The sequence below is a fragment of the Anguilla anguilla genome, chromosome 11 (assembly GCF_013347855.1).
Source record: "Anguilla anguilla isolate fAngAng1 chromosome 11, fAngAng1.pri, whole genome shotgun sequence".
Taxonomy (NCBI): Eukaryota; Metazoa; Chordata; class Actinopteri; order Anguilliformes; family Anguillidae; genus Anguilla; species Anguilla anguilla.
This window is the reverse complement of record NC_049211.1, coordinates 1,277,228-1,302,631: the sequence shown is the minus strand read 5'-3', so window position 1 is coordinate 1,302,631 and position 25,404 is coordinate 1,277,228. Positions and strand designations below refer to the sequence as shown.

The following is a 25,404-nucleotide window of genomic DNA, read 5'->3' as shown; positions in this document are numbered from 1 at the left end:
ACCATCTTTACTTTAACAGGGACCCTAAGATGTTCCATATCAGGACCCACAGAGAAAAGTCGAGTTTGTGTGCGGACGAATTTAAGCTATAGGCTATATCGCGGTTACCGAATTTCTGAATTTCACGAGAAAGGAATAAATGGTAGTTTTTTTTTTTGTTTTTTTTTTTGTTTAGGAGATAACATAACACTGTCCAATTGCAAATGCCGATACCAGATTATTGTCCTCGATTTGTCTGCTGTGTCTAAATGGTGTCCCTTTACCGCTACCTTTTGCTTTTTATTTAAACAATGTTCAAATGTGTCCTGCATAAATTAATCGAACAGGATTAAAGAAAGATCAGGTTAATAAGCCAGCGCACGCGAACATCTAGAATAGCTGCATTTCAAATATCCATCCGTGAAGCTGTATTTGAAGGTTTTTCTTAAATGGTCTTTCTATATTCAGCATCGCGAGTAAATCAAAACGAATCAAATCCCACACTGTCCATTTTCAAATTAGGCGGGGAAAGAAGAATTTAAAGGCGAAATAAAAAATATATATAAAAATAAAAAAATAAAAAAAACGTTTTTATGAAATAAAAACAAAATAATTACAAAAGGCAGGAAACCTGAAAAAAGCAGAGACAGGTGCCTTAGTCTTGGCAACAACAAAAAAGTTTATGACCCAATCCGCTGAAGAGCAAGGACTGACCACGTCTCCCCCTTTCGTTTTATATGCGTGAAGTTATGCAAGACCTGCAGCATCAGAATGCAATTGGCTGTTAGTGGGGGAAATACATTCGTATGCACTTCAATGGGGTGGGTGGGGTGGGGTTTGGGGTATTGCAAGCGCCACCTCCATAAATGCGCCAAAGCTGTACCCTTTTTTTCCCGGCATGATGGGGGCTGGGCTCAATAGGGGCTGGACACTTGCTGCGCGAGCCTGATGAATCCTCGCATTGGCGGGCTGATGGTGACACGTGCCTCCCCTGCCCCCACCCGCGGGCTCCCTTGTACCGCATTGGCATCAGAATCAACTGAACCCAAGCGGTGGAAGGGCTGCCTCCACTATTCGACAATCGTGGACAACCATTTTTAAAAATTAGAAAAACAAAAAATAATCAACAACAAGAAAGAACAAATCCGACTGAGGCTTGCAAAATGCGCGTTTTTCTCGTACCGTCGCTGTTCAGAGATTAACTATTGCAAATTTAAACGAAGTCATCTTGCTGTCTCTTTCCTGAAACAGACGACGGCGCAAACAAGATGCAGGAATCAAGAGGCGATATCTGAAGGTGACATGAACCACAGGATAATCTGGACCAGCAGGCGCACTTTACAGACCGACTGCAGATAACAACCGAAGACCGAGTCTAAAAGATCATTCCCCTCCGCGTGCTTTTATTCGGCTTAGTCTTGCGTTCGCACGCCCCCCTGTTTGAAGTAACAGCACACCCCACTTTAAGTTCCCACAGAACCTTTATATTGTGAAGCAACCATGGCCACTTTAATCCGAAATAAGATTTCCAACGCGGCAACTTCTGTGTCCAACAAATCACAGGCGAAGGTCAGCGGGGTGTTCGCTAAAATGGGGTTCCAGGCCGCGACTGACGAGGAGGGTTTGGGGTTCGTTGCCTGTGACGATCTGGATTATGAGTACAGACAGGGGATGCAGATGGACATTCTCAGTACAGAAGGGGCCGGTGGAGACGGCGGCGGGGAAGGCGGGGGCGACGGCCTGGCCGAAGGTGACAGCCATTATCAGAGAGACGGGACCGGTCCTCCGCCCTCCTCTTCCAAAGACGGCGGAGTGTGCGCCGAGTTGGGAGGGCAAGACAGGCCAAAAATTACTGCCTGGGAAGCGGGCTGGAACGTCACCAATGCCATTCAGGTAACGGCGCGCGGGCTGCGCGGCTTTCGGCGAATGGAGGCACGCGCTGAAATGAGCATGGCTGGTTTGGTTTTATTACGCGATCTGTCCGCAGCGCTATTTGCGCGACCGTGGCTAATTCAGTGTGGTCGGGTCGCCGCACCATTGCACGCGCATCAGAGAAAATGATGCCCCAGTGCCGCCCGGGTTAGCCTTCAAATATTAGCTTAATGGCCAGTGCATGTGATCATATTACAGTACAATAAAGGACATGTCCCATTGCAATCAATACAGTTCCTATTTTAATAAGAATAATTCGTTGCCTTGTTTTTAGCCAGGGACTACATGAATCAACCTAATTTTCTCTTTAATATGAAATGCTATATATTTACAATATAACGTGATAAAAAAGTTATGAGTGTATATTTGATGTGAAAATCACAGGATAACATATCACATCTGAATCAATTTAAAACGCATTACATACGCCCATGTCACGACAGCCTATGTTTCATTTACAAAACATATAAAGTCCTTTTAAATGCTTTGAACACTCCCATGCAGAGATCGATCTTAAGGGAAAGACTCGCTAAGGTGTTAAAGCTCGTGCCCCGCCCTCTGCGCAAATCAATTTCAGTAGAATTTTAGTCAGTCGTTGAATTGAGAGGGAGATTAAAAGAGCGTTGTTTTCATTATTAACAAAAATGTTTTTGTTTTTTTAGCAAAATTTCTATTTAAGAATTAAAGTGAGAAAAAAATCTAATTCATCCGCGGAAATCCTACAACCGACCAAAATGACACCTTAATAAGCATGTGTTTAATAATTGGTTTAAAAGAAACATGAACAATTCATAGGGAAATTAATAGGGATGCTGTATCCACATTTGTGGCCAATTGGGCAAGAGCGAAGGGCATTGGACGTCCTTGTAGGCTATTTTTGCTATTCGAAGCCGGGCTATTACAGTTCGTTGACTATGTTCTTTCCTGCTTGGAGAGCAAAAAGGTGACTCGTGACAGGTCAGGATTTATTCGACACCAGAACCACACTCCAAGTTCTGCTTCACGAGCCCCATTTGTCGTCGTGCGTAATTAAAAGCACTTCGTGATCGCCTGCAGGCACTTTGACGTCACTGTGTCTCTAACCAATCCGCACAGATTTTAAAAAAGAATGTCTGTTTATACCAGGGTAATAGCACATAATGGGACATTCTGAATTTGTGACGAACGTCTTTTCATTAATTTTTTTATTATGTGTCCCTTAAAACAAGTCAGTGTGAAACTTGTATATGAACGTGCAGCTTGTGCAAAATGCACTTGAATTATTGTTCCTCATTACATTGATAGCACAATTCATATTGCATCAATTTCTCTTATACAACAGTGCACTTTCACTATTATAGGCCCTGGTTTCGTGCGGTTGATTTAGTCGTTTCTTCGCTGTGTCATGCGACTTTCCGTGGTAGCGATGTACATTTCTGATTCCCCGTCTGCATTGGTTCCAAGCCGAACGCTTGGATCATCAGCTGCTGGTTTACTTAACCAGTTCCAAGAGTGAAACATTCGAAACCGGGTGAAGCAGCGTTTTTGTGCTCCAGAGGCTTGCAATGCAATACCAGTTACTATCCAGCAGACAACTACTGCACACATCTTAAAGCACCAGCTCAAGACTGTTCTAAATATTGCGTTCAACTAGCTTTCTTTTTTATTATGATTTGTTTTATTTTATTGATATTATTTAATAGAATGTATCATTTATTTTTTATCTGGTTTTATTGTTTTAACGATATGTGCTTTTATTTGTATGCTTTTATTATTTGTATGCTTTTTATTAACATTTATTATGTTTTAAATGTTAAAATATTTTATTTTATTTTATTGTGCTTGGAAAGCACAATGAGCTGCATTTCATTTTGTTGTATGAAAGGTGCTATATAAATAAAGCTATTATTATGATTATGATTATTATTGTTGTTGTTCTTGTTATTATGATTATCTCCACCGGGTGGCGCTTGTGTCTCCGCAGGGCATGTTTGTCCTTGGGTTGCCGTACGCTATCCTGCACGGCGGGTACCTGGGGCTCTTCCTCATCATCTTCGCGGCGGTGGTGTGCTGCTACACGGGGAAGATCCTGATCGCGTGCCTGTATGAGGAGAACGAAGACGGCGAGCTGGTGCGCGTCCGGGACACCTACGTGGACATCGCCAACGCCTGCTGCGCGCCGCGCTTCCCCGCGCTGGGCGGCCACGTGGTCAACGTGGCGCAGATCATCGAGCTGGTGATGACCTGCATCCTGTACGTGGTGGTGAGCGGAAACCTGATGTACAACAGCTTCCCCAGCCTGCCCGTGTCCCAGAAGGCCTGGTCCATCATTGCCACCGCCGCCCTGCTGCCCTGCGCCTTCCTCAAGAACCTGAAGGCCGTGTCCAAGTTCAGCCTGCTCTGCACGCTCGCCCACTTCGTCATCAACGTCCTGGTGATCGCCTACTGCCTGTCCCGCGCGCGCGACTGGGCCTGGGACAAGGTCAAGTTCTACATCGACGTCAAGAAGTTCCCCATCTCCATCGGCATCATCGTGTTCAGCTACACGTCGCAGATCTTCCTGCCCTCGCTGGAGGGGAACATGCAGAAGCCCAGCGAGTTCCACTGCATGATGAACTGGACCCACATCGCCGCCTGCATCCTCAAGGGCCTCTTCGCACTGGTGGCGTACCTGACCTGGGCCGACACCACCAAGGAGGTGATCACGGACAACCTGCCGTCCACCATCCGGGCCGTGGTCAACCTGTTCCTGGTGTCCAAGGCGCTGCTCTCGTACCCGCTGCCCTTCTTCGCCGCGGTGGAGGTGCTGGAGAAGTCGCTCTTTCAGGGCAGCGGGCGCATGACGTTCCCGGACTGCTACGGGGGCGACGGGCGGCTGAAGTCGTGGGGGCTGGGCCTCCGGTGCGCCCTGGTGGTGTTCACCCTGCTCATGGCCGTCTATGTCCCGCACTTCGCCCTGCTGATGGGGCTGACTGGCAGCCTGACCGGCGCCGGGCTCTGCTTCCTGCTGCCCAGTCTCTTTCATCTGAAGCTGCTGTGGAGGAAGCTGATGTGGCACCAGGTGTTCTTCGACGTGTCCATATTCGTAATAGGAGGCATCTGCAGCATCTCCGGCTTCATCCACTCCACGGAGGGGCTCATAGAGGCGTACAAATACAACATTCACGACTGAGGACTCGGTGGATACGGAAGCGTTGGCCCACCTGCCCGGTCTCATTCTTCGCTGACGTCACTGCTGTAGGCGCGCGCTGCTCACATGTTCTAGAACTGCCCGCATACAAAACACACACGCGCACTTCACGGGCACGCTAAAAAACAAATGTAAAAATAAAAAAATAAAAAAGAGAGAGAGAAAAAAACACATCCATACCCAAACCAGGAGGGACCTGATACACATATGAGCAAGGGTTCACGCGAATATTTTATCGTGGAATGAAAGTTTACCAGTCCAATCAACCGAACAAAACAAAAAGGCAACCGAATATTTAGTCTATATGTGACTGAATATCTGAAATAATTTCTTTTTTTACATATCATTTGAATATATGCCGTTGTGGCGGTGGTTGGGAATAAAAGAGAACATTTGTGTGCATAACACGGAAAAATGTTCAGTGTTAACTCAACTCTTACAGAGTACATGTGGTCCCAATTGGACTGACATTTACTCTATTAGAGCTGAATTAACACTGGACACTTTATTGTGAAATAGCCTATATTTCAGTTATTCTCCGAAACTTGCAATATTTTCAAAAGCATATCAAAGGCACAATGAATTCCAGGGCACAATAATGGCCGGTATCTTCAGCGTTCAAAAAGATACTGCCGCAGATTCAAGGCTGTTGTTTATAGAAAAGCAACAATATAATTTATTTTAAATAAATACATATTTTAGACGGCTGCACTGTTTGTAAATAGGAATAAAGGTAATGAAAAACGTATATTATCTGGTTATGTGCATTGCTGAATTATCTGCTTCGGACAGAAAATATCGCAAAATAAAATGTGAGCGATTCTCTGTGCAAACACCAGGTTATGTAAAGAATAATTATAAAAGGGTTGCGTACAGAACTTCACGGGGCACAATTGCTCAATGAAAAGAAAAATAGTACGGACGCGTGTCATGTATTCCCAGCATTTGAAATCCAAAAAGAACATCGAAGCGGCTCAAAATCGAATATAATATTGAAACTACGAACACAGACCAGATAAACCCAACCGTAAAGTTTATTTCATGCTGAGGAAACGCTGCTGCGACCAAATTAGCCCTAAAAATGGGTCCATACAGCTGACATTCGGTATGCCAAACATTGCACGCGCCAAGTAAGCACAGAATCCCATCCAGCCCCGCCGAGAACTAAAGACACAGCCCCAACTGCATTTGTGACAAAAACTGTTACGGTGACATGAAAACTGACTCTCCTCTCCGGTTACTCGCTTACTCACATCGTTTCTTTTTCTGTTTTTTCAAAATCAACCCCTCGCGCTCAGCGAGGAAAACAATAAGAGTCCTTTGTGGTTTGGCATCCTAATGTCCGACTTTTACGTTCTAAAGAGTGTTTTTTATATTTATTTAAAAAAGAAAAGAATAAAGAAACGTGCATCCATTTCATTCTGTGCAATCCAACGGGTGCTGTTGAAATGTTATAAAACCGTATGTGTAGTGTTATTGTGGTTTCAAAAGATGGAATGTGTATAACAAATGATCTCTCGTGAAAATAAATATATTGAAGAATAAAGAAATACGTAAAAATAATACAGTGCTGAGCGTGTTTGGTTTTGTGTAATGAATATAGACGGTAAATTACATTATTTCCTCAACAAAACATAACTGTTGAAATATATGGTGGTGGAGAGTATTTAATATATTTCCCGAAATTTGAAAATAATCAATTTTAGGGAAAATTTAATAAATGAGGTGGGGGCGGACGTTTGTCAATAATAGAATTCGCATTCGTTGATGTAGGCTAATGTGGACATTGGCGCATTCTGTCTCATATCGTTTGCAGGACACGCAGGCGCGTGTTCTTAACATTTTTTTAAAATTGAAAAGCACACTGAGGCCATGTTAAAATTGCCTGTGCGCGTTTTATTATCTTACCCTGCTCAAGCATACAATTCCAAGACTAGTAATGGTGTTTCTATTTATTCCTGTTTGTTTAATGGCAATTAAGTGCTCTCCTGGCAGTAGTCTTCGCCGCGTTCGTCCGTTAATTCATTTAGTAAATGAAGTGCATTAAGTACAAGAGGGCCGATTCTGATGAGATAAACTGTTCAACGGGCGAAAGCGCAAATGGCCGGTTCGAGTTACGCATGCGCGCATTCGCGTTCCGTGGCTCGAACTCGTTCTTCCAGTATTTACCGATCACAATGTGCACTGAAAGGTTGGGCATTGTCTTTCTTTCATGGGCAAAAACAACAGTTTACCATTTATTCAAAAGTATTATTATTATTATTATTATTATTATTATTATTATTATTTGTTGTTGTTGTTATTTTTTTGATTACCAAAAACAAGTGTGTTTCTGGTGTACATATATGGAAAGACATTTGGGATTTGATTCTATTCTCGGTCATGTGCGGCGCGAAAATACAGGCCTACGAGCACGCGGATGATCTAGAAAAATAATGTTGATCAGGCTGTTTGAAAAATAGATGAGTCAAAAGCGTTTAGGCACTGTTGCAGAGTTCCGAGTAAATTGTTCACATCATCTAAAGTTTCGAATAAAATTAAATAATTATTAGGGTTAAACCATCTTTCTGTAGAATTTAAGATAATCTTGCACATTGCACACTATGAGAAATAATTTTTCAATTGGAATGTGCGCGCGGGACCCACAAGCTTCACTCGGCCGACTTGACAAGAAGAAGTAGAGACAGAGCGACACCTTGTGGTGTACTGGTGCAATAACATCTAGAGAGAGATTTTTCTTTTTTTAAAGAGAGAAAGAATATGCCTCTATTGTGTTCTTTAGTTTAATTATTTTTAATACAGATGAGAGTACAATTAGGATAATTTGCACCATGCAGTGGAAATTTAATTTTAAGCACGCGGACGATAACATTTGTTTAACAGAACATAGTTGCTGTTTAATTAGAATAATCCTCTTTCTTTTTCAATCGTGCAACAGCAGAAACGGATCCTTTCATTACGGTGGACACAGCAGACTACATTTCCGGGTGCCTGGCTGTAGGCTATAAATCGGCACCTGTACACTGATCACGTGACACATATTTTGCATTCTGTGCTAACAGCTGTACTTCTTAATAAACAGCATTTGATAAGAGGAAGATAACGCCATGTGACAGCTCCGTATGGTCGTGGCGTGAGAAACACGAGATGCTTTCCCGCCGATTCACTTGATGCTCAAGTCACCAGATGCCCAAGTAACGGACAATCAGTTTAAATCGGTTTAGATTAGAACTGCTTCACTTCATCTTCTCTGATGTGAGATAGCCTCATACGTAACCCTAACTCTAACCCTAACCCTAACCTAGCCAGTTAGTTCTGATCTCCTGTAGGAGGGCCTGCAACAGGAAGCAGTGATTAACACCATCTCCACCGTTGACCTATAGTAGAATAATGTGGGCTAAAACTAGCTAGAAACAGAATGCAGGCTGAAACAGTTTCTTACAAGTTGAAACTTCCCGTTCTAGAAAGCATGGAGGGGCTGCAAAATGAAGAACTTTGAAAATTCAGTTTCACTTCTCAGTTCAGAATGAGCTTGTTGAAGCATAAAAAACCACGTTATTGTAAGAAAGAGAAAACCCATCAGACGACTTTCTGAAAGGGGTAGAAAATCCAGCAAATAATGGTCCAATGACCACAGTTTACACTTTCTGCAGACCATCATTTTCAACAAATTACAGAAAAAGCAATTAAGACCATCCAAATAACTGTGCTTTACATCCACAGTGGACTCTACATTTTTTCAGATTTTGGCATTTTCACAAATTTGTCTCTCTGTTCTTGGACATTAAGTTGCCATATCAAAGGTATTTGTTTTGTTCTCATCTTTCAAATCTTTAAATTCAAACCACCTTTTCCTGCTTAAAATAAGCCTCTCCTGTCTGTGAGAAAAGCTTCTTTGGCAGCAAAGGCATGAAAGAGGTTTGATTAACCAGTCTCAACATGCCCCACACACACACACACACACACACGCACACACACACTCAGACAGACCACACCTATGAACAACCGTTAAAAACCGTCAATACATAAAGACTACACCCATAATCAACCCTTAACACCGGAACTAAATACAGACTGTACCCATGAACAGCCGTATAAAACCAGAAGCACATACAGACTGGATACATGACCAACTCTGCAAAACCATAAAACACCAAAATAAGCTGAATGAATGCATGAAGTAGGAGAGGCTGAGAGTGAGGAGAGGCGGGGACTGAAAGATCAGATGATGTGGACATAATCCATAGACATAAATGGTATATAAATGTATATATAAAAATGGACGACAGGACCACGCTATTGTGAAAGGGCGTGATTGGAGGACGATCATATCACTTCCTGGTCATCCTCGTGTGCAGTGGATGCTGGGAATGCACGAGACTGCACAGGCACCAAGTCTCCGGCATGTGATACAGAAGATGAACTCCGTATAGTAGCTGCATGTTGAACTAGGTTACAGCTGTGAGGTTAGAACGTTTCACGAATCATCCTGGACATTTTGATGTTTGAAATGATTCCTCATATTGTCAAAGTTACTGACAGTGAGCTGGGGGCGGGGGGGGGGGTTTGATGTGCGTGCAGGCATGTGTATGTGTGTGTGTGTGTGTGAGTGTGTGTGTGTGTGTGTGTGTGTGCTGCCATGTGTATGGGCACACTGGGGGGATGACTGGCAGGCGTGTGTTAGTCCCACGCACTCTGATCATGTGGGTGGGGGGGGGCACTGTGGTCTCAGCCGAAATGGAGAAACACAAAGGAGACTCTGAGTAGGAGGAAGTGAGCTCTTCTTGTAAACCAACGCAAAAAGCGCAGCGCAGACTCACACAGAGGTTTCACTTCCCCCACCAACACTCACAGCAGTCACTGCCAGCCAAATAATAAAACCCTTCTCCTCAGAACAGAAACAGCAGCAGTGTCCGGATGTACAAGCAAAGGCTTAAAGCAGAGGTTTGTCATGTTCTCATCGCAAACAGACCAAACCTCTCTGTTCTGCTCGCCACGTATAAACACAGTACACCCCACCAGCTCAAACTGTTCACCCCACCAGCTCAAACTATTCACCCCACCAGCTCAAACTGTTCATCACCACCAGCTCAAACCCATCACCCCACCAGCTCACACTATTCACCCCACCAGCTCAAACTATTCACCCCACCAGCTCAAACTGTTCACCCCACAAACTCAAACTGTTCACCCACCAGCTCAAACTGTTCACCACACCAGCTCACACTATTCACCCCACCAGCTCAAACTGTTCATCACCACCAGCTCAAACTATTCACCCCACCAGCTCACACTATTCACCCCACCAGCTCAAACTGTTCACCCCACCAGCTCAGACTGTTCACCCACCAGCTCAAACTGTTCACCCCACCAGCTCAAACTGTTCAACCACCAGCTCACACTATTCACCCCACCAGCTCAAACTATTCACCCCACCAGCTCAAACTGTTCACTCCACCAGCTCAAACTGTTCACCCCACCAGCTCAAACTGTTCATCACCAAAGAACGCAGGTCTCTGTCTACACCCACACAAAGCAGCAGGAAAGTGAATTTGGGGGGAAATATTACATTTGATATATTTATAAATATATTTATATATATTTCCTTCGGCTCCATTTTTCATACACTCCTTTTAAAGTAATTTTCATATTTTTGTCATGCTTATGAAGAGGGATCCACTTTATAAACTTGAATGGTTACTCTAGATTTATAAACTTGAATGGTTACTCTAGATTTATAAACTTGAATGGTTACTCTAGATTTATTAATTCACTGGAGACAAAAAAGCAGGTTGGTCCAGTAATGATTGACAGAAGAGGAAGTGAGTTTTCAGAGACAGCAGAAGTGCTGAGAAGCTGCTGGGGTTCAATCCAGCCACACGCTCAGAACCCAGCAAGACGCCTCTAAGGTAAGCGACGTCGTTCCCTCCCGCTGCGACGTCGTTCCCTCCCGCTGCGACGTCTTTCCCTCCCGCTGCGCTCTCGTCCGTCTCTCTTCAGCCTTCACGGGTCTCTGCAGCCAGCGAAGCCTCTGCCCTTGCTTTCGGAAGCGCTCGCACAAGTGAAAGTTTGGTGCAGTGCTTCTGAATCAACAGCTAAATGCTTCTAAAGCAAAAGTAAAAGGAAAAGTTGCCAGAAAAGTTGAGGGATTTCTCCCACTTGTATAAACAACTCAATCAATTTTTCTATTATTTTTATTATTATTATTATTATTATTATTAGTAGTAGTAGTAGTAGTAGTAGTAGTATTCGCAGTAGTAGCAGCAGCCGCAGCAGCAGCAGTAGTAGTAGTAGTAGCAGTAACAGTAGTAGTAGTAGCAGTAGTAGTAGTAGTAGCAGCAGCAGCAGCAGCAGCAGCAGTAGTAGTAGTAGTAATAGCAGTAGTAATAGTAGAAGCAGTAATAGTAGTAGCAGCAGCAATAGTAGTAGTAATAGCAGCAGCAGCAGCAGTAGTAGTAGTAGTAGTAGCAGTAGCAGCAGTAGTAGTAGTAGTAGTATTATATAAACAATAGGTCCATCATTAAATAAATACTTGAACTGTTGTGGGTGCCTAATCCCTTGAGAAGTCAGTCAGGAATTAAACCTGTCAGGACTGCAGGATCTGTTCCAGGTGTTTGATTTTATGACAGCAGATCCGCATGGTAAAGCAAACTCCCCAAAGCTTCACAGGGAAACGCACGCTAGCGTTTTACATGTGAAGAACCACGGCAGACCAATCGCGGCAGTGAGTCTGCCTGCATGCGCTCGTCCTCTCTCACGAACAGCGAGAGTTCGGCTAGCGCCTGCTGAAGTGTCACATGCTAGGTGTTCATCAGCTTCCTGTGAGCTCTCTCACGCCCTGCGTTCACCTCTGAGTCACAGCTGTGAAGTATAAAAGCGTTGTGTGTCTGTGCGATTTATCAGTGACTTCATTCAAAGGGCAATACACAGTGGGATGCAAAGGTTTGGGTACGCCTGGGTTAACTGCAGGTTTTGTTGAATCTCTAAGTGGAAAGAACTTAACAATGCCTGCAGGGTGTGAACTCTAAACATGACGTATTTCACACTGAGAGCTGTGGTTTGTCGGTGTTTTTTAAAAATAACGGCCGTTATTTCCCTCTCTCCTCTGTTGGATGTGACGCGCTGCGGTCGCTGTGGATGTGCAGCCGGTGTCGCCTGTGAAGATGTGCCGGTCCCTGCTGCTCCTCCTCTCCCTGGCCGCTTGCGCCATGGCAACCAACCCCGCCATAAAGGCCGTCCTCACGGACAAGGGACTGAAGTTCGGTAAGGCGGAGTCCTGATCACGGCCAATCGCAGCGCAGACGAGGGCACCAGCAGCGTGTCCCGTAGCACACAGAGCCTGAATCCCCTCGGGGAAGACAGAGCTGTTTAACGGAGGATGATGTTGAAATGTAGGCTGTGTCACGCACTGTTAATGAAGGCATATGACCCCCCCCTCACCCCCCACCAGGCACGAAGGTGGGGACAGAGTGGCTCCAGGCCCAGATTCTGAAAGCTCAAATCCCAGACATGAGCGGGGATGTCAGTCTCAGCATACTGGGCTCCGTGCATTACACTCTGAGCAGGTACCCCCCCCCGACCCTGCCTGCCCCCCCCCCCCCCCCCGCCCCTACCTAAAAACATTCATTACATTACATTACATTACATCAGTATCTCACATCTTCAGTTGGCTCCTGCGAGAATATTCTAAGATTTCTTCTTTTACTAACCCTTACACCTCCCAATCCATCATTGCCTTATAGAATTTTCCTCTGAAACTCACCCAAATCAGTATAGGCAGCTAGATGAATGAATGGATGGATGGATGGGCTGACAGACAGACAGAGAGACAGACACTATCCTGTTGAGACAGAAAGACAGACAGACAGACAGATGGTATCCTGTCTCCTGTAAAATGTGTATTCTGTGGCTGTTCCCAGGATGGGCGTGGCTAGGCTGAACATGCCCCTCCCCTCCGTGGTGTTTTCTGAGGGGACAGGGGTGCAGGTGGACCTGACCGGCTTCAACATGGCAGTGAAGGGGCAGTGGAACACACACTACTTATTTATGTGAGCCACATACGCCGCTTTGGATAAAAGCGTCAGCCTAACAAAATGTAATGTAATGAGGGAGAGCAATGTTGGGGGTATTAGATTAGTGTTGGGGGTATTAGATTACTGATGGGGTATTAGATTAGTGTTGGGAGTATTAGAGCAGTGTTGGGGTATTAGATTAGTAATGGGGGTATTAGAGCAGTGTTGGGGGTATTAGATTGGTGTTGGGGTACAAAAGTAGTGATGGGGGTATTAGATCAGTGATGGGGGTATTAGATCAGTGTTGGGGGTATTAGATTAGCGTTGGGGGTATTAAAGTAGTGATGGGGGTATTAGATCAGTGTTGGGGGTATTAGATCAATGTTGGGGAGGATATTGGTCCAGGTAGAGGTACAGATACAGGTACGGGTAAAGGTGGATGTACAGGTAGAGGTAGAAGTACAGGTAAAGGTACAGGTACAGGTAGAAGTACAGAAACTCTTTTTCTCTCTGGTGCAGACGGGACGGAGGCACCTTTCGGCTGGGTATGTTCAACGTGGGCGTGTCCCTGCAGCTCCAGGTGGGCAGCGATGAGAATGGCCACCTGTCCGTCTCTAGCGTCCAGTGCAGGTCCAGCATCGGCGCGATGGACATCCTCTTCCACGGAGGAGCCAGGTGGAGAGAGACATGAATTAGCACACAACAGACAAACACACATGCATTACCCCACAACACACAAACACACATGCATTACCCCACAACAGACAAACACACATGCATTACCCCACAACAGACAAACACACATGCATTACTCCACAACAGACAAACACACACAAATTATCCCACAACAAACAGACACAAATTACCACACAACAGGACAGGATTTCATCCCAAGAGCAAACTAACTGAAATTATCTTAATGCATCTGCATTCACAGCTGGGTCCTCCAACAGTTTGTGACGCAGTTCAAACATCAAATACAGTCCCAGGTTCAGGAGAAGGTGAGTCCGCAGTTCACCCGCTTAACTTTGTGCTCTGCCGCAGAAACGAGTGAATAGAATCTTGTGAAAGCCCAAAGACACGCATTTACTGAAGCACCGTCTCCGTGCGCACAGATCTGTCCGACGTTTGAGCGTGGAATCCAGGGCCTGGAGAGCCATCTAGCGGCCATGAATGGTACTGCAGCTGAAGCGCGCCGAAAGGAAGAGGACGCTGCTCGTGTTCACGGCGCGTGCTCACGCTGTTATCTCTCCCTACAGTGTCCATCCCGCTGTACCGCGTGTTGCTGTTAGACATGCCACTCACCAACTCTCCTGCAATACAGGCTTCTGACCTCAGTCTGGATTTCAAGGTACGGACTAACGGTCAGGTGATCGGTAGCGAAAGATTTATTCTGTGTCTTAAAAAAAATAGAATAAAAAAAAAAAGTGAATCATTTTCTTTTGTTTGTTTCTGCACTGGGTAAATGTGAAAGGTTTGGGTCTGTTTGCAGGGCGAGTTCTACAGTGCCCAGTGTCCCAAGGAACCGCCGTTTGTGTCCAAAAAGTTCCAGCTGCCCCCGCAGGAGCGCTTCATGCTGACGCTGGGCGTGTCCGAGTTCTGCCTCAACTCCGCGGCCTTCGCCTACATGTCCACCGGCCTGCTCCAGATTAACATCACCGATAAAATGGTGGCGACAGACTTTATAAACGTTTCTCTGCATAGCGTTGAGGGGAAAGACCTGTGAAGAGAGGGTGGGACTAGCAGTGCTGCACTGAGCTGTCAGGCACTCACTTGTTTGAACCAATCAAAATAATTTGCTCTCTGCAGCAGTGATTGGCTCACATCAGTGAGAAAATGAACACTCGCCTACCGCTGTAAGGCTGCACTGCCCTGTTACCAAGGAAACCGCAGGGTTCTGTATTTACAGACCAGTAGCTTCTGCCTCAAATCCTGCTGTCAAACATTCAAATTTTAACAGTTTTTGCTCTGGTGCTCAGTGTAACTTTACCCTGCTCGTTGTGTGTTTTTAACTCTTTCAGATTCCCCCACATTTCCCCATCCACCTCAACACCTCCAGCTTCGGACAATTTGTGCCACAGGTGGGGTTAGAGTCTGAACCTTGCCATAAATTCTTAAATCAGACAGGAAGTGTGACTGTGAGGTAACAACTCAGACAGGCACAGCGTTGGACAGCTTTGATAAGGGCTCTGTGGACCCCTGAAGCACAGCAGCCTATGCAGTTATTGTATGTGTACTTACTCTAGAAATTGAATTTTCAATGCCCAAAGCAACCGCCCTCCCACTCATCATTCTGAAACCATAGCACATTTTCAACAGGATTCAGCAACGTCTAAACTTAATGTGTTCACTAGTGTTATTTTTTTTAATCTTTTTTACTGATATTGCATTTAGCCCTTTTTAATTTTGTCTATATTTGTGAGACTTCCCACCCTGTTTTAGCAGCACAAGTCATAGTTCCTTCTTATACTCGAGTCTTAAATATAAAACTTTATTTTCTGTTACTATTATTATAATATATTTTTTGTTTCCCCCCCCCCCCCCCCCCCCCCCCCCGCAACCCTTTGGCCCAGTGGCTCACCTGACCTCTGACCTTTCTCTTCTCCAGCTTCCCAAGCTGTACCCCAACATGCTGATGCTGTTTCATGTGTACGCGTCCAGCACGCCCCTGGTCTCCTTCCTGCCCGATAACGCCACCCTGCTCCTGTCTGCCTCGGCCAAGGCCTACGCCATCAAGCCCAACTCCTCCGCCCTCATCCCCCTCTTCAGACTCGACCTGGTGGGTCCCACAAGCACAGGGCCTAAAACCAGGGCGAAAGCGCTCTTCCCATTCCTAACGCATACGCTAGCTGTGCTGTGACATATAACAGACCGCATATGAACATACACGCCTATAAGATATTTTAATATTGCTTTAATTACTCATAAACTTGCATGAATTCATGGCTCAGTTGATGGCTCAGTTGATGGCTCAGTTGGATGCTCAGTTAGATGCTCAGTTAGATGCTCAGTTGGATGCTGTAGTATCTGAAATTCTGTGAACAGGATTATTTCTTTTCCAGAGCGCCAACATTGGCGGTAAATTCTTTGTGGAGGACATGATGCTGAAGGGATCACTGATGCTGAACAAGTAAGTTACACACACACACACGCACACACACACACACACACACACACTCACTCATACACACACACACACACGTGCACACACACACACACACACACGCACGCACACGCACACATGCGCGCACTCTCACTCATACACACACACACACTCACACGCACACACACACACGTACACACATACACATACACACACACACACACTCTCATTCACACACGCGCACTCTCATACACACACACACGCACTCACTCATACACACGCACACTCACTCACACACACACGCACACTCACACACACACGCACTCTCACTCATACACACACACACACACACACACACGCACTCACTCTCACTCACTCACACACACGCACACTGTCACTCATACACACACACACACACACACACTCTCACACACACACACACACGCACTCTCACGCACACACACACACACACAAACTCTCACTCACACACACGTGCCCACACAGACACGAAAACACACAGGCGCAAACACGCACACACACACACACTCTCACACACACGTACACACATACACACATGCACACACACACGCACTCTCACTCATACACACACACGCGCACACGAAAACACACAGGCGCAAACACGCACACACACACACACTCTCACACACACGTACACACATACACACATGCACACACACACGCACTCTCACTCATACACACACACGCGCACACACACACACACACACGCACTCTCACTCATACACACACACACACGCACTCTCACTCACTCACTCACTCACACACACACGCACACACATACACACGCACACACACACACACACAAACTCTCACTCACACACACGTGCCCACACAGACACGAAAACACACAGGCGCAAACACGCACACACAAACACACACACACACACACACACATACGCACACACACACACACACTCATACACACAGACACACACACACTGAGACACACACACACACACACTCTCTCTCTCTCAGAGCAGCTCCTGTGTGTTTTGTCATGGTGGGTAAAGGGCGTGTCTTTCCATCTGTGTTGCAGCTTCACGCTGACTCTGGGAGCCTCTGAAGTGGGAACTTTTTCGGTAAGACCCTCAGGATCAGAGATCTGTACCCCTAAAACAGACACAGGGCTGGATCTGTACCCCTAAAACAGACACGGGGCTGGATCTGTACCCCTAAAACAGACACGGGGCTGGATCTGTACCCCTAAAACAGACACGGGGCTGGATCTGTACCCCTGAAACAGACACAGGGCTGGATCTGTACCCCTAAAACAGACACAGGGCTGGATCTGTACCCCTAAAACAGACACAGGGCTGGATCTGTACCCCTAAAACATACCCTTTCTGCATAATAAGCAAACATAGACCAGCATATGGGTCATTTAAAAGCCTGACCCTTTTGTGTCCCAACAAGTCAACGTCATTTCAGCAGTCGTTTAGTGGTTAGGGCACTGGGATCGTAACTTAGGGGTCCCGGGTTCTGCTCTTAGCAGGGATAATTAGCCTGAATCGTTCAGCATATAATCAGCTGTGTAAATGGATACTGTGTAAAAGTACAGGTCTTCTCCACAACAGCGTCTCATAAATGACTTTCCGCTTTCAGACCCTGCCTCTGCAGAAAGTGCTGAATGTGGGGATAACAACGATGGCATTGCCTTTGCTCAATGGTAAGCAGCCCCTCGATGTCTCTGTCCTCTCAGGGGAAACTCAGGAGCCTGTTTCACATCCACACACTGAGATCCCCACTGATTGACAGCGACCAGAACGGTGTCTTCCATCTGAACCAGTCCTCCTTTGACCCTGTGAAAGCACCGGCACGTCTTACATACAGGAGTTAAGCACTGCCCACAGCTGCTCAACGAGATTGAAATAAGGTCCTGTCTGCCAGGAGTGCTCAAACGTTCCGCAGAATGTAGGACGTGTTTTTACTTTCCCTTTGAGTTTGGACCTTTAGCACGTTCGCTAAGGAAACAGGGCTATCGTTCCGACCTCTGGCTTCAGATGATATCTGTTGTGTGAATTGGCAGAACACGCCGTGAACATCCACTATGCAATATTGACTACAATTAGTGTACAGCTCTGCATTTTTCAGCTCGCAGTAACTCCCATGGTACCCTGCAAACGCTCTGTTCACCCTCTCTTGCAGCAAAGCTGAAGCACGGCCTTCCCATCCCTGCCATTAAAAACGTCAATTTGAGCAATGCTGTCCTGAAAGTGAACAAGGTGAGTGGGGCTCAGGTGTGTACGCATGTGTGCAAGTGTGAGTGTGTGTATGCGTGGGTGAACGTCCCTGGGGGGTCAACGCCGTATGTGCCCTTCAGCCCAAACAATTTCGGTAAGCGCATACCTGCGTAAACGGAGACGCAAATGAAACGTGTCGATATGCAGTGTCTGCATGAAAAACAAAGCACCTCATGAAGGCCTCATTTTAGCAGATTATGTAAACCATAAACATCAGCAGTGTCATTAAACCTTCCATAAATGCAGTTACTTCTTATCAAAAATAATATTTTTACTATCAATATTGACCATTTATACAGACCAATCAGAACATCCTGCAGGTAGGCAGGAGGGGACAGAGGGAACACAGGAGCGGTCATTTTGATTTGGTGGGGGGGGGGGGGGGGGTATATCTCCAGCTGTACCCTATATGCTGGCTTCTGATCACCTGCTGTTGAGAACATTCCACCCAAGTTCTCTGTGCTTAAATGTCCTGTAACACAAGCAGGTTTGGCTCATCCCCCACTGGCTTTGGACTCCAGTAATGAGAACTTCCTGTCAAAAAGCAACCAGCCATTTTACGCGTTACTGACCCAGACACTAGAGAACCATTAAATAATCTGAGCTAACACTCACAAACCTGACTGAGGGACTGGACAAATATGGCTGTTCGCAATATTCAGATATTGCAGCAGAGTAACTGTCATTTCCCTGCCAACAGGGGTTTGTGGCCGTTGCTACGGACGCCGCAGGCTCAGCGCTGGAGGAAGGACAGCTCTGAAGAGGGACCAGCCTTCAGCAAGTTCCCAGAAAATGCTTTTTTTTTAAAAAAATTTTTAAAAATATAAATAACTGCACTCAGCCACAACTGACAATTCACACACCTTTTACCACTTCTGCCTTAGACTAATCCTTTAACAGACAAGCTTGTTTTTCATAACTTTATTTTTAACTGGAAAGAAATCTGACAATGACAACGTTATCATGACATGCACTGGAATTCAGTATATGTATACAGGCTACCTTGAAATTTTTACAAACTAATTTACACCAGGCAATATTAACTTCAAAATTTAAAAAGTAATAAAACAAAAATTCAAAACTTAATTCCTTGTTCACGTTATTACGGGCTTCAGTTAGATATCTTTAAAAAATAGCATTTCATAATTTTAATTTTCAAGTATTTACAAAGTGGCTAGCAGCCACTGCCCTGAAGACCACCCTTAAGACGGCCCTTAAGACAGACCTTAAGACGGTCCTTCAGACAGCCCATAAGACCACCCTTAAGACTGCCCTTAAGACACGGGACTGCTGACATTGCACAGGTCCTAGCGGCAGGTAAAAAAAACAGTCACATGAATTAAAACGTCTCAAACGGGCGGGCCCCCCCCCCCCCCCCCCCCTCAGGGGCCGGGGGCGGGGCCAGTGGCTGGGGTGGAGCGGGTCGCCAGGGCAGGACCGGTCACTGGGGTTGCCGGGGCGGGGCCAGGCGCAGGGGCGGGGCCAGTTGCCAGGGCAGGGCGGGGCACCGGGGCGGGGCTGGGCACGGAGGCGGGACGTTTGGCAGAGTGCTGCAGGACCCAGGGGTGCTGCAGGACCCCCTGGATCGGGAGCCGGTGCAGGGGGTTGTGCTTCAGCAGCTGGCCAATCAGGTCGCGGCTCTCTGCGCTCATGTGGGCGGGGTAACTGAACTCCACCTGTGCAGGAGGGGAAATGCACACGCACTCAGATTAACCCCCCAGTGCACAGGCAGTTTCTCACAGCCCTGCCAGGGCCCCCCAAATGTGCTGCATCCATCTGGGGGGGGGGGGGGGGTAAATAAATAAAATAAACATACAATAGTTTGGCTTGTAAACTCTTAACCATCATCACACAGGCTCGTTTAGCGCTCAAACGCGAGTCAGCACCCAGGGAAGCAGTCTGATCCACACTGGCGTGAGCTCAGGATCACAGAAGCGGAGAGCCTGGGCAGAGGATTGGGTCTGACCCAGGCTGCCAGGGATCTGGCTGCTTGTGCCAGGCTGTGCCAGGCTGCGCCATGCCCTTACCCTGGAGATCTTGCGGTACGTCTCCTCGTGACTCTTGGTCTCGAAGGGCGGCTTTCCCACCAGGAACTCGTACGCCAGCACGCCCAGGCTCCACAGGTCCACCTTCTCGTCGTGGGTGCGCCCCTCGATCATTTCGGGGGGCAGGTAGTCCAGCGTCCCGCACAGGGTGGACCTCCTGCAGAAACACACACCACAGCCTCAGAGCAGGCAGCTGTCCGTCATAACCGCATACGCTCAGTACAGCACGCACACAGAGGGCTGATGGGGGTTAAAAGAGCAGGAAGTCGAATGCTTTTCCATGGCACTGTACACACAGTTTCTCCATCACACTGGGACAGGACCCCAGCTCTTTCACAATGAGCTCTGGGATCTTTAATGACCCCGGTGAGTCAGGCTCTGGGCTTACAGCCCAGTCCAGACCAAAGATTTGCGATGCAATGAAAGCTTTTTAGAATGCTTCAGAGGAGTTGCAGCAGTGTGAATTACCCTTCCCAGGGCATCTGGTGTTGGCGCTTTGCGTTGCAGACGACTAAAATGTTGCCAAGTGTCGTCAGTTGCACCTCGCGGCATCACAAATCGTTGGTCTGAACTGTGCTTAACATCTCATCAGTATGGTGGCACCTCCTACAGCACAGTGTCCCCATCACCGCGCTAGGGCACTGGGTTCCTGTCTGTTACAGGAGAAAGAGCCCCAGAACAGCTTTGGCTGCTGCACTTAATCAGGTAAGCAGCAGCAGGGTTTGGAGCTCAGGCCTGCAGTGATGTTTCGCTGGACTGCACTCAGGAGGCACAGTGAACTGGAGACGTTAGAACAGCGACCGTGCTGGGATAGGGTGGCAGTACCTGGAGGAGGGGGTGTGGACAGACCAGCCGAAATCTGCGATTTTGAGCTCCCCCCCGGAGCCCAGCAGCAGGTTTTCGGGTTTGATGTCTCTGTGGATCACCTTCTTAGTGTGGCAGTAGTGCAGAGCGTCTGCCAGCTCCGCGATGTACTGGGAACAGGAAACGCACGGCCTTACACACACTGATTTACACACTCACTCCCAACCTCACTCACAACCACAACCACACACACACACAATGTGGCAGGAGGCGGAGCCTCACCGTGGCGCTCCTCCTCTCGTCGAATCGGCCGCACCGCTGCAGCTCGCTGTACAGCTCCCCCCGGGGGGCGAACTCCAGAATGAGGTACACGCGCGCCGAGTCGTGGAAGTAGCCGTACAGCCGCAGGATGTTGGGGTGCCTGAGGGGGGACACCTGAGCCTTAGCGTGTGCAGAGCCAGAACACGGATAACACGCAGAACACGTGCACAGAAACAACTGTACACTTAAAACTAGCCGTAAGGAACACTTGGTCCTCAGGCAAATAGCGACGAGCTGCTAAGATGGCAGGACGGAAAATAGTAAAATGGTCAGCAGGCAGCATGCCGGTTCTCTGAATTAATTAGTATTAATGAAACACTGAACCAACTCCATTCAGTTCATTTATAACCATAAACATCTAGACTGTTCCATTGAGCGAGCAAAGCCAGTGTAAAGGTGAACTGGGCCAGCTGAGCAAAGCCAGTGTAAAGGTGAACTGGGCCAGCTGAGCAAAGCCAGTGTAAAGATGAACGGGGGGGTACCTGAGGTGGGACTGGATCTCCACCTCCCTCCTGAGCTGGTGCTCCACCCCGGCCTTCTCCAGCTGCTTTTTGAACAGAACCTTGAGCGCCAGGATGAACTTGGTCTGCCGCTCCCGGGCCAGATACACGTTCCCGAACTTGCCCTTCCCGAGGGGGCGGCCGATGTCGAAGTTATCCAGACTCCAGCACTCCCTGGGGGGGGGGGGGGGAACATTGGGGTCGCAAGAATTAGCCCTTCCATCATCTAGGCCGCTTATTCCAACTCAGGGTTACAGGGGGCCTGGAGCCTATCCCAGCATGCATTGAGCTAGAGACAGGAATATACCCTGGACATCATTCACTCACACTCACACCTATGGGCATTTTAGAGTCTCCAGTTAGTCCAAAGACATACAAATTAGGCGGTGGGAGGAAACCCCTCGGTACTCCAGTTAACTCGCACATACACATGCATGCAAACTCCACACAGAAAGACCCTCTGCTAGGACTGGAGCTTCTTTCTGTGAGACGACAGTGCTACCCACTGCACCATATTTAACCTGAGTGTACAAGGTTATTAACCAAAAACAGACACTTAATCACATTCTCAGGCTTTAAAAAGCGAAAACTGAAAAACATAAGAACCACTTTACTATTGGAATCATGTCCACAAATGTCTGCTCCCAATACAAACTGTGGCCATTCACATTTTTTCCAACGTTATTCAGAAACCCCCGGCTGTTTAAGCATTCAGGAACATTAGACCGTGTTTACGCATTAATATTTCAGGGTTTGGCAGCAACTTACTTTGTTCCCGAGGATTCTGTGGCTCTGGGTTTATCTGACGAAGAAAAAATCATGGTTAATTTTGTTTTAAGATACGGACACGGAACGGTGTGTAATTTACAAAAAAGCCGTAATGATCTGTATGCAAGTAGCCAGCGAGATAATTCAACTGCCCGTTCCTTAACTTACCAGCGGTCTGTTGGGCCGCGACATTGGTCTGGGCAGGCGTGAGCGGAGCACCAGTGGCAGAGCTCTTCGCGGACTGACTTCGTTGGCTCTGACTGTGCAGCGGAGCATTCTGGCCGCCGGACTGCTTGGGCTTGGCGGTCTGGCCTTGGGTCGGCGGTTTGGGAGGGCTCCCCGGCTTGTGGACGCGCTGGGGGCCATTGCTCAAGCCTAGGACCCGAGGAGGCTGGGTCACCGTGGCGCCCTGACCGACCTGAGACACGGGGACCCGCTTGGGCCCCTCTGCGTTCGGCTGTGTTGGGAAAAGAGATTAGTCACATTTAACTGCCTTTACCTTCCCGTGCAGACATAGCCTGGTTACCCTAGATATAGCCGTAGATAATGCGATTAAACCAATTGGCAAGTTAGCTAGCGTGGTAACAAAAACCATACAGATCTAGCCAGTGACCAACAGTTCACCCAGTGTGAACCGCGATCAGCGGACTGAAAATAGATTGGGTAACCAATGACAACTAGATTACAAGCACTCAAGCAGAGCTTACCTTGACATTTTCAGTTAGATGGCGTGCTTTGTTGGTCACAGCATGCATCGTTAACTACCCCTGGCGAAAGAATGCACAGGTCAATACGAAACAACTTCAAATCCTACAAACACGACAAAATATTTGACATTCTAAAAAAAAAAAGGTTGACATTAGCAGGGCTAGTTTGCGAGAATAGACTGCTGAGAGGACGTTAGCAGAGACCTAATGCAACTGCCAAGTCTTCTTCAGTTAGTTAACGTTACTAAATCAGCCGGCTGGAAGATGTTAGCAGTCGAACCCATTACTTGAACCAAGTTAGCCTTCAACGCTTACCTCTGGCTTGATGAATAAATTGGTAAGTTAGCGAGTTAGCTAATATTTGGAAGACGGGACACACTAGCAAACTAGCTAACCTCGTTAACCAACAGGCCAACTTTAAATAAAACTAGCATGTTCGATGAATTCACTGGAACAGTTTGACAAATTTTATGTTGTATCGGACTACTTTATCCAAGTCAACAGTACATATTCGGGTAGCCTAGATCGAGATAGCATCTGCTACACGGACAAGTAATGACTTCTCACGGAACAAACTTCCTTTATGCGCTAAAAAATTATCGCTGGTTGTATTCGATAGCTAGCGGGCTAGCTAGCTGGCTGGCTGGCTAGCTGGCTCAGCAATCTAACGGACAAGCTCAGCTTTCCTCAGGAAAACAACACACTGAACGATTGATAAATTGGCCAACGTACTTACCTCTTACCCGGAATTTTTGTTTAGCAGACTCCAAATTTTGTTTTATTTTATTTTATTTTATACTAACACGCTTACTGTGCACAGAGACTCGGTTCCTCACAGCGAGTACACCATTGTTTGAATTCAAATCTCCCTGTTATAAATACCTTTAAACGTGCCCCAGCTTCTCATTGGCTGAAGCCTGCCCATCGCTTGATAGCGATTGGCTTGTGGACTACACGGCATTGCTCTCAAATCTCCCAAGATGCAACAGAACAGGAACTTCCCTTTTTTCTATTCCTTTCTTTTTTTTTCGGAAGGAAGGCCGGCAAGATCTGGCAAGGTCCTAAATGCTTCTGCTACATTTGCGATTAAAAAATTGGTGTTCTGTGGTTTATGGTTTATCATTACAGTTGTGATTATTATTGACATCTGAGTTAAACTTAAAGTTAAAAATTCATTTGAAGGGTATATATCATTAAGCACTTTGAAGTGCATAATTAATGTTTTAGGGGAATTGGGAATCTCATCTGAATTTTACCTGTAATATTTTTTTAATCACATCCTTTTAATGAGAACGTTTTTGTTGCCCTCTTTCCCCTTAAAATCAAATCAAATTTATCAAATCAAATTTTATTTGTATAGTGTATTTTACAGCAGTTGTCACAATACGCTTTACAGACAACCCTAGCCTAAACCCCCACAGGAGCATGCCTAAGGCAACAGTAGCAAGGAAAAACTCCCTGTGGCAGATGGGGAGAAACCTTGGAAGGAACCAGGCTCAAGGGGGAAACCCATCCTCCTCTGGTCGGCTCAGGGTGCCGACTGGTGACCAGCATGTCAGCCAGTTTATGCACAAGATATGATTTGTGATGTGGCTCAGATGATGGGTGGGGCCGGGTGGCGGTGATGGGGAACAGCAGGTTGCGGCAGATGTGGGCAGGGTGGAGGCAATGACGAAGGAGGGGCTGTACCGCAGAGGTGGGGGAGACCAGACGACTCTCGAAGCTCTCTCGAGGGTTGGGGCCATAGCCCCGCCGGCAGCGTGGGGGAGAGGGTGGAAACGGCAA

The 25,404-nt window shown here is 46.8% G+C and overlaps 3 protein-coding genes across 5 annotated transcripts; 2 read left to right on the top strand and 1 right to left on the bottom strand.

The window, feature by feature from the left end:
• Positions 1 to 879: 879 nt before the first annotated feature.
• Positions 880 to 6,643, top strand: LOC118207436 (vesicular inhibitory amino acid transporter-like). Its single transcript, XM_035381010.1, has 2 exons — positions 880 to 1,872; positions 3,875 to 6,643. The coding sequence occupies exons 1-2, from the start codon at positions 1,480 to 1,482 to the stop codon at positions 5,060 to 5,062; spliced, it is 1,581 nt and encodes a 526-aa protein (XP_035236901.1). The 5' UTR covers positions 880 to 1,479; the 3' UTR covers positions 5,063 to 6,643.
• Positions 6,644 to 10,902: 4,259 nt separating this feature from the next.
• On the top strand, positions 10,903 to 19,560 carry bpifcl (BPI fold containing family C, like). Of its 2 annotated transcripts, none has more exons than XM_035383329.1 (16): positions 10,903 to 10,989; positions 12,226 to 12,343; positions 12,531 to 12,645; positions 13,000 to 13,128; positions 13,612 to 13,767; positions 14,030 to 14,093; positions 14,208 to 14,268; positions 14,352 to 14,443; positions 14,585 to 14,761; positions 15,114 to 15,173; positions 15,701 to 15,871; positions 16,155 to 16,222; positions 17,271 to 17,313; positions 17,837 to 17,900; positions 18,380 to 18,456; positions 19,175 to 19,560. In XM_035383329.1, exons 2-16 carry the CDS (start codon positions 12,244 to 12,246, stop codon positions 19,232 to 19,234), a joined length of 1,437 nt encoding a protein of 478 aa, XP_035239220.1. In that variant the 5' UTR covers positions 10,903 to 10,989; positions 12,226 to 12,243; the 3' UTR covers positions 19,235 to 19,560. The 2 variants fall into 2 exon arrangements, with proteins under 2 accessions (XP_035239220.1, XP_035239219.1); XM_035383328.1 differs by having other exon boundaries at positions 10,907 to 10,989; positions 12,215 to 12,343.
• On the bottom strand, positions 19,283 to 24,488 carry aurka (aurora kinase A). Of its 2 annotated transcripts, none has more exons than XM_035383330.1 (9): positions 24,356 to 24,488; positions 23,620 to 23,679; positions 23,081 to 23,369; positions 22,913 to 22,946; positions 22,127 to 22,318; positions 21,606 to 21,744; positions 21,345 to 21,493; positions 20,502 to 20,676; positions 19,283 to 20,150 (listed from the first exon to the last, which is right to left on the bottom strand). In XM_035383330.1, exons 2-9 carry the CDS (start codon positions 23,665 to 23,667, stop codon positions 19,857 to 19,859), a joined length of 1,320 nt encoding a protein of 439 aa, XP_035239221.1. In that variant the 5' UTR covers positions 23,668 to 23,679; positions 24,356 to 24,488; the 3' UTR covers positions 19,283 to 19,856. The 2 variants fall into 2 exon arrangements, with proteins under 2 accessions (XP_035239221.1, XP_035239222.1); XM_035383331.1 differs by lacking the exon at positions 24,356 to 24,488 and adding an exon at positions 23,935 to 24,041.
• Positions 24,489 to 25,404: the final 916 nt, after the last annotated feature.

Bases quoted from the DNA above. Each gene is read 5' to 3' on its own strand.
- LOC118207436 (XM_035381010.1), top strand. From the start codon at position 1,480: ATGGCCACTTTAATCCGAAATAAGATTTCCAACGCGGCAACTTCTGTG. The intron at 1,873-3,874 runs GTAACGGCGCGC...GTGTCTCCGCAG, and splicing joins ACGTCACCAATGCCATTCAG to GGCATGTTTGTCCTTGGGTT.
- bpifcl (XM_035383329.1), top strand. From the start codon at position 12,244: ATGTGCCGGTCCCTGCTGCTCCTCCTCTCCCTGGCCGCTTGCGCCATG. The intron at 13,129-13,611 runs GTGAGCCACATA...TCTCTGGTGCAG, and splicing joins AACACACACTACTTATTTAT to ACGGGACGGAGGCACCTTTC. The intron at 16,223-17,270 runs GTAAGTTACACA...TCTGTGTTGCAG, and splicing joins GGATCACTGATGCTGAACAA to CTTCACGCTGACTCTGGGAG.
- aurka (XM_035383330.1), bottom strand. From the start codon at position 23,667: ATGCATGCTGTGACCAACAAAGCACGCCATCTAACTGAAAATGTCAAG. The intron at 22,947-23,080 runs GTAAGTTAAGGA...TTTCTTCGTCAG, and splicing joins CGCGGCCCAACAGACCGCTG to ATAAACCCAGAGCCACAGAA. The intron at 21,745-22,126 runs GTACCCCCCCGT...GTCCCCCCTCAG, and splicing joins GAGATCCAGTCCCACCTCAG to GCACCCCAACATCCTGCGGC.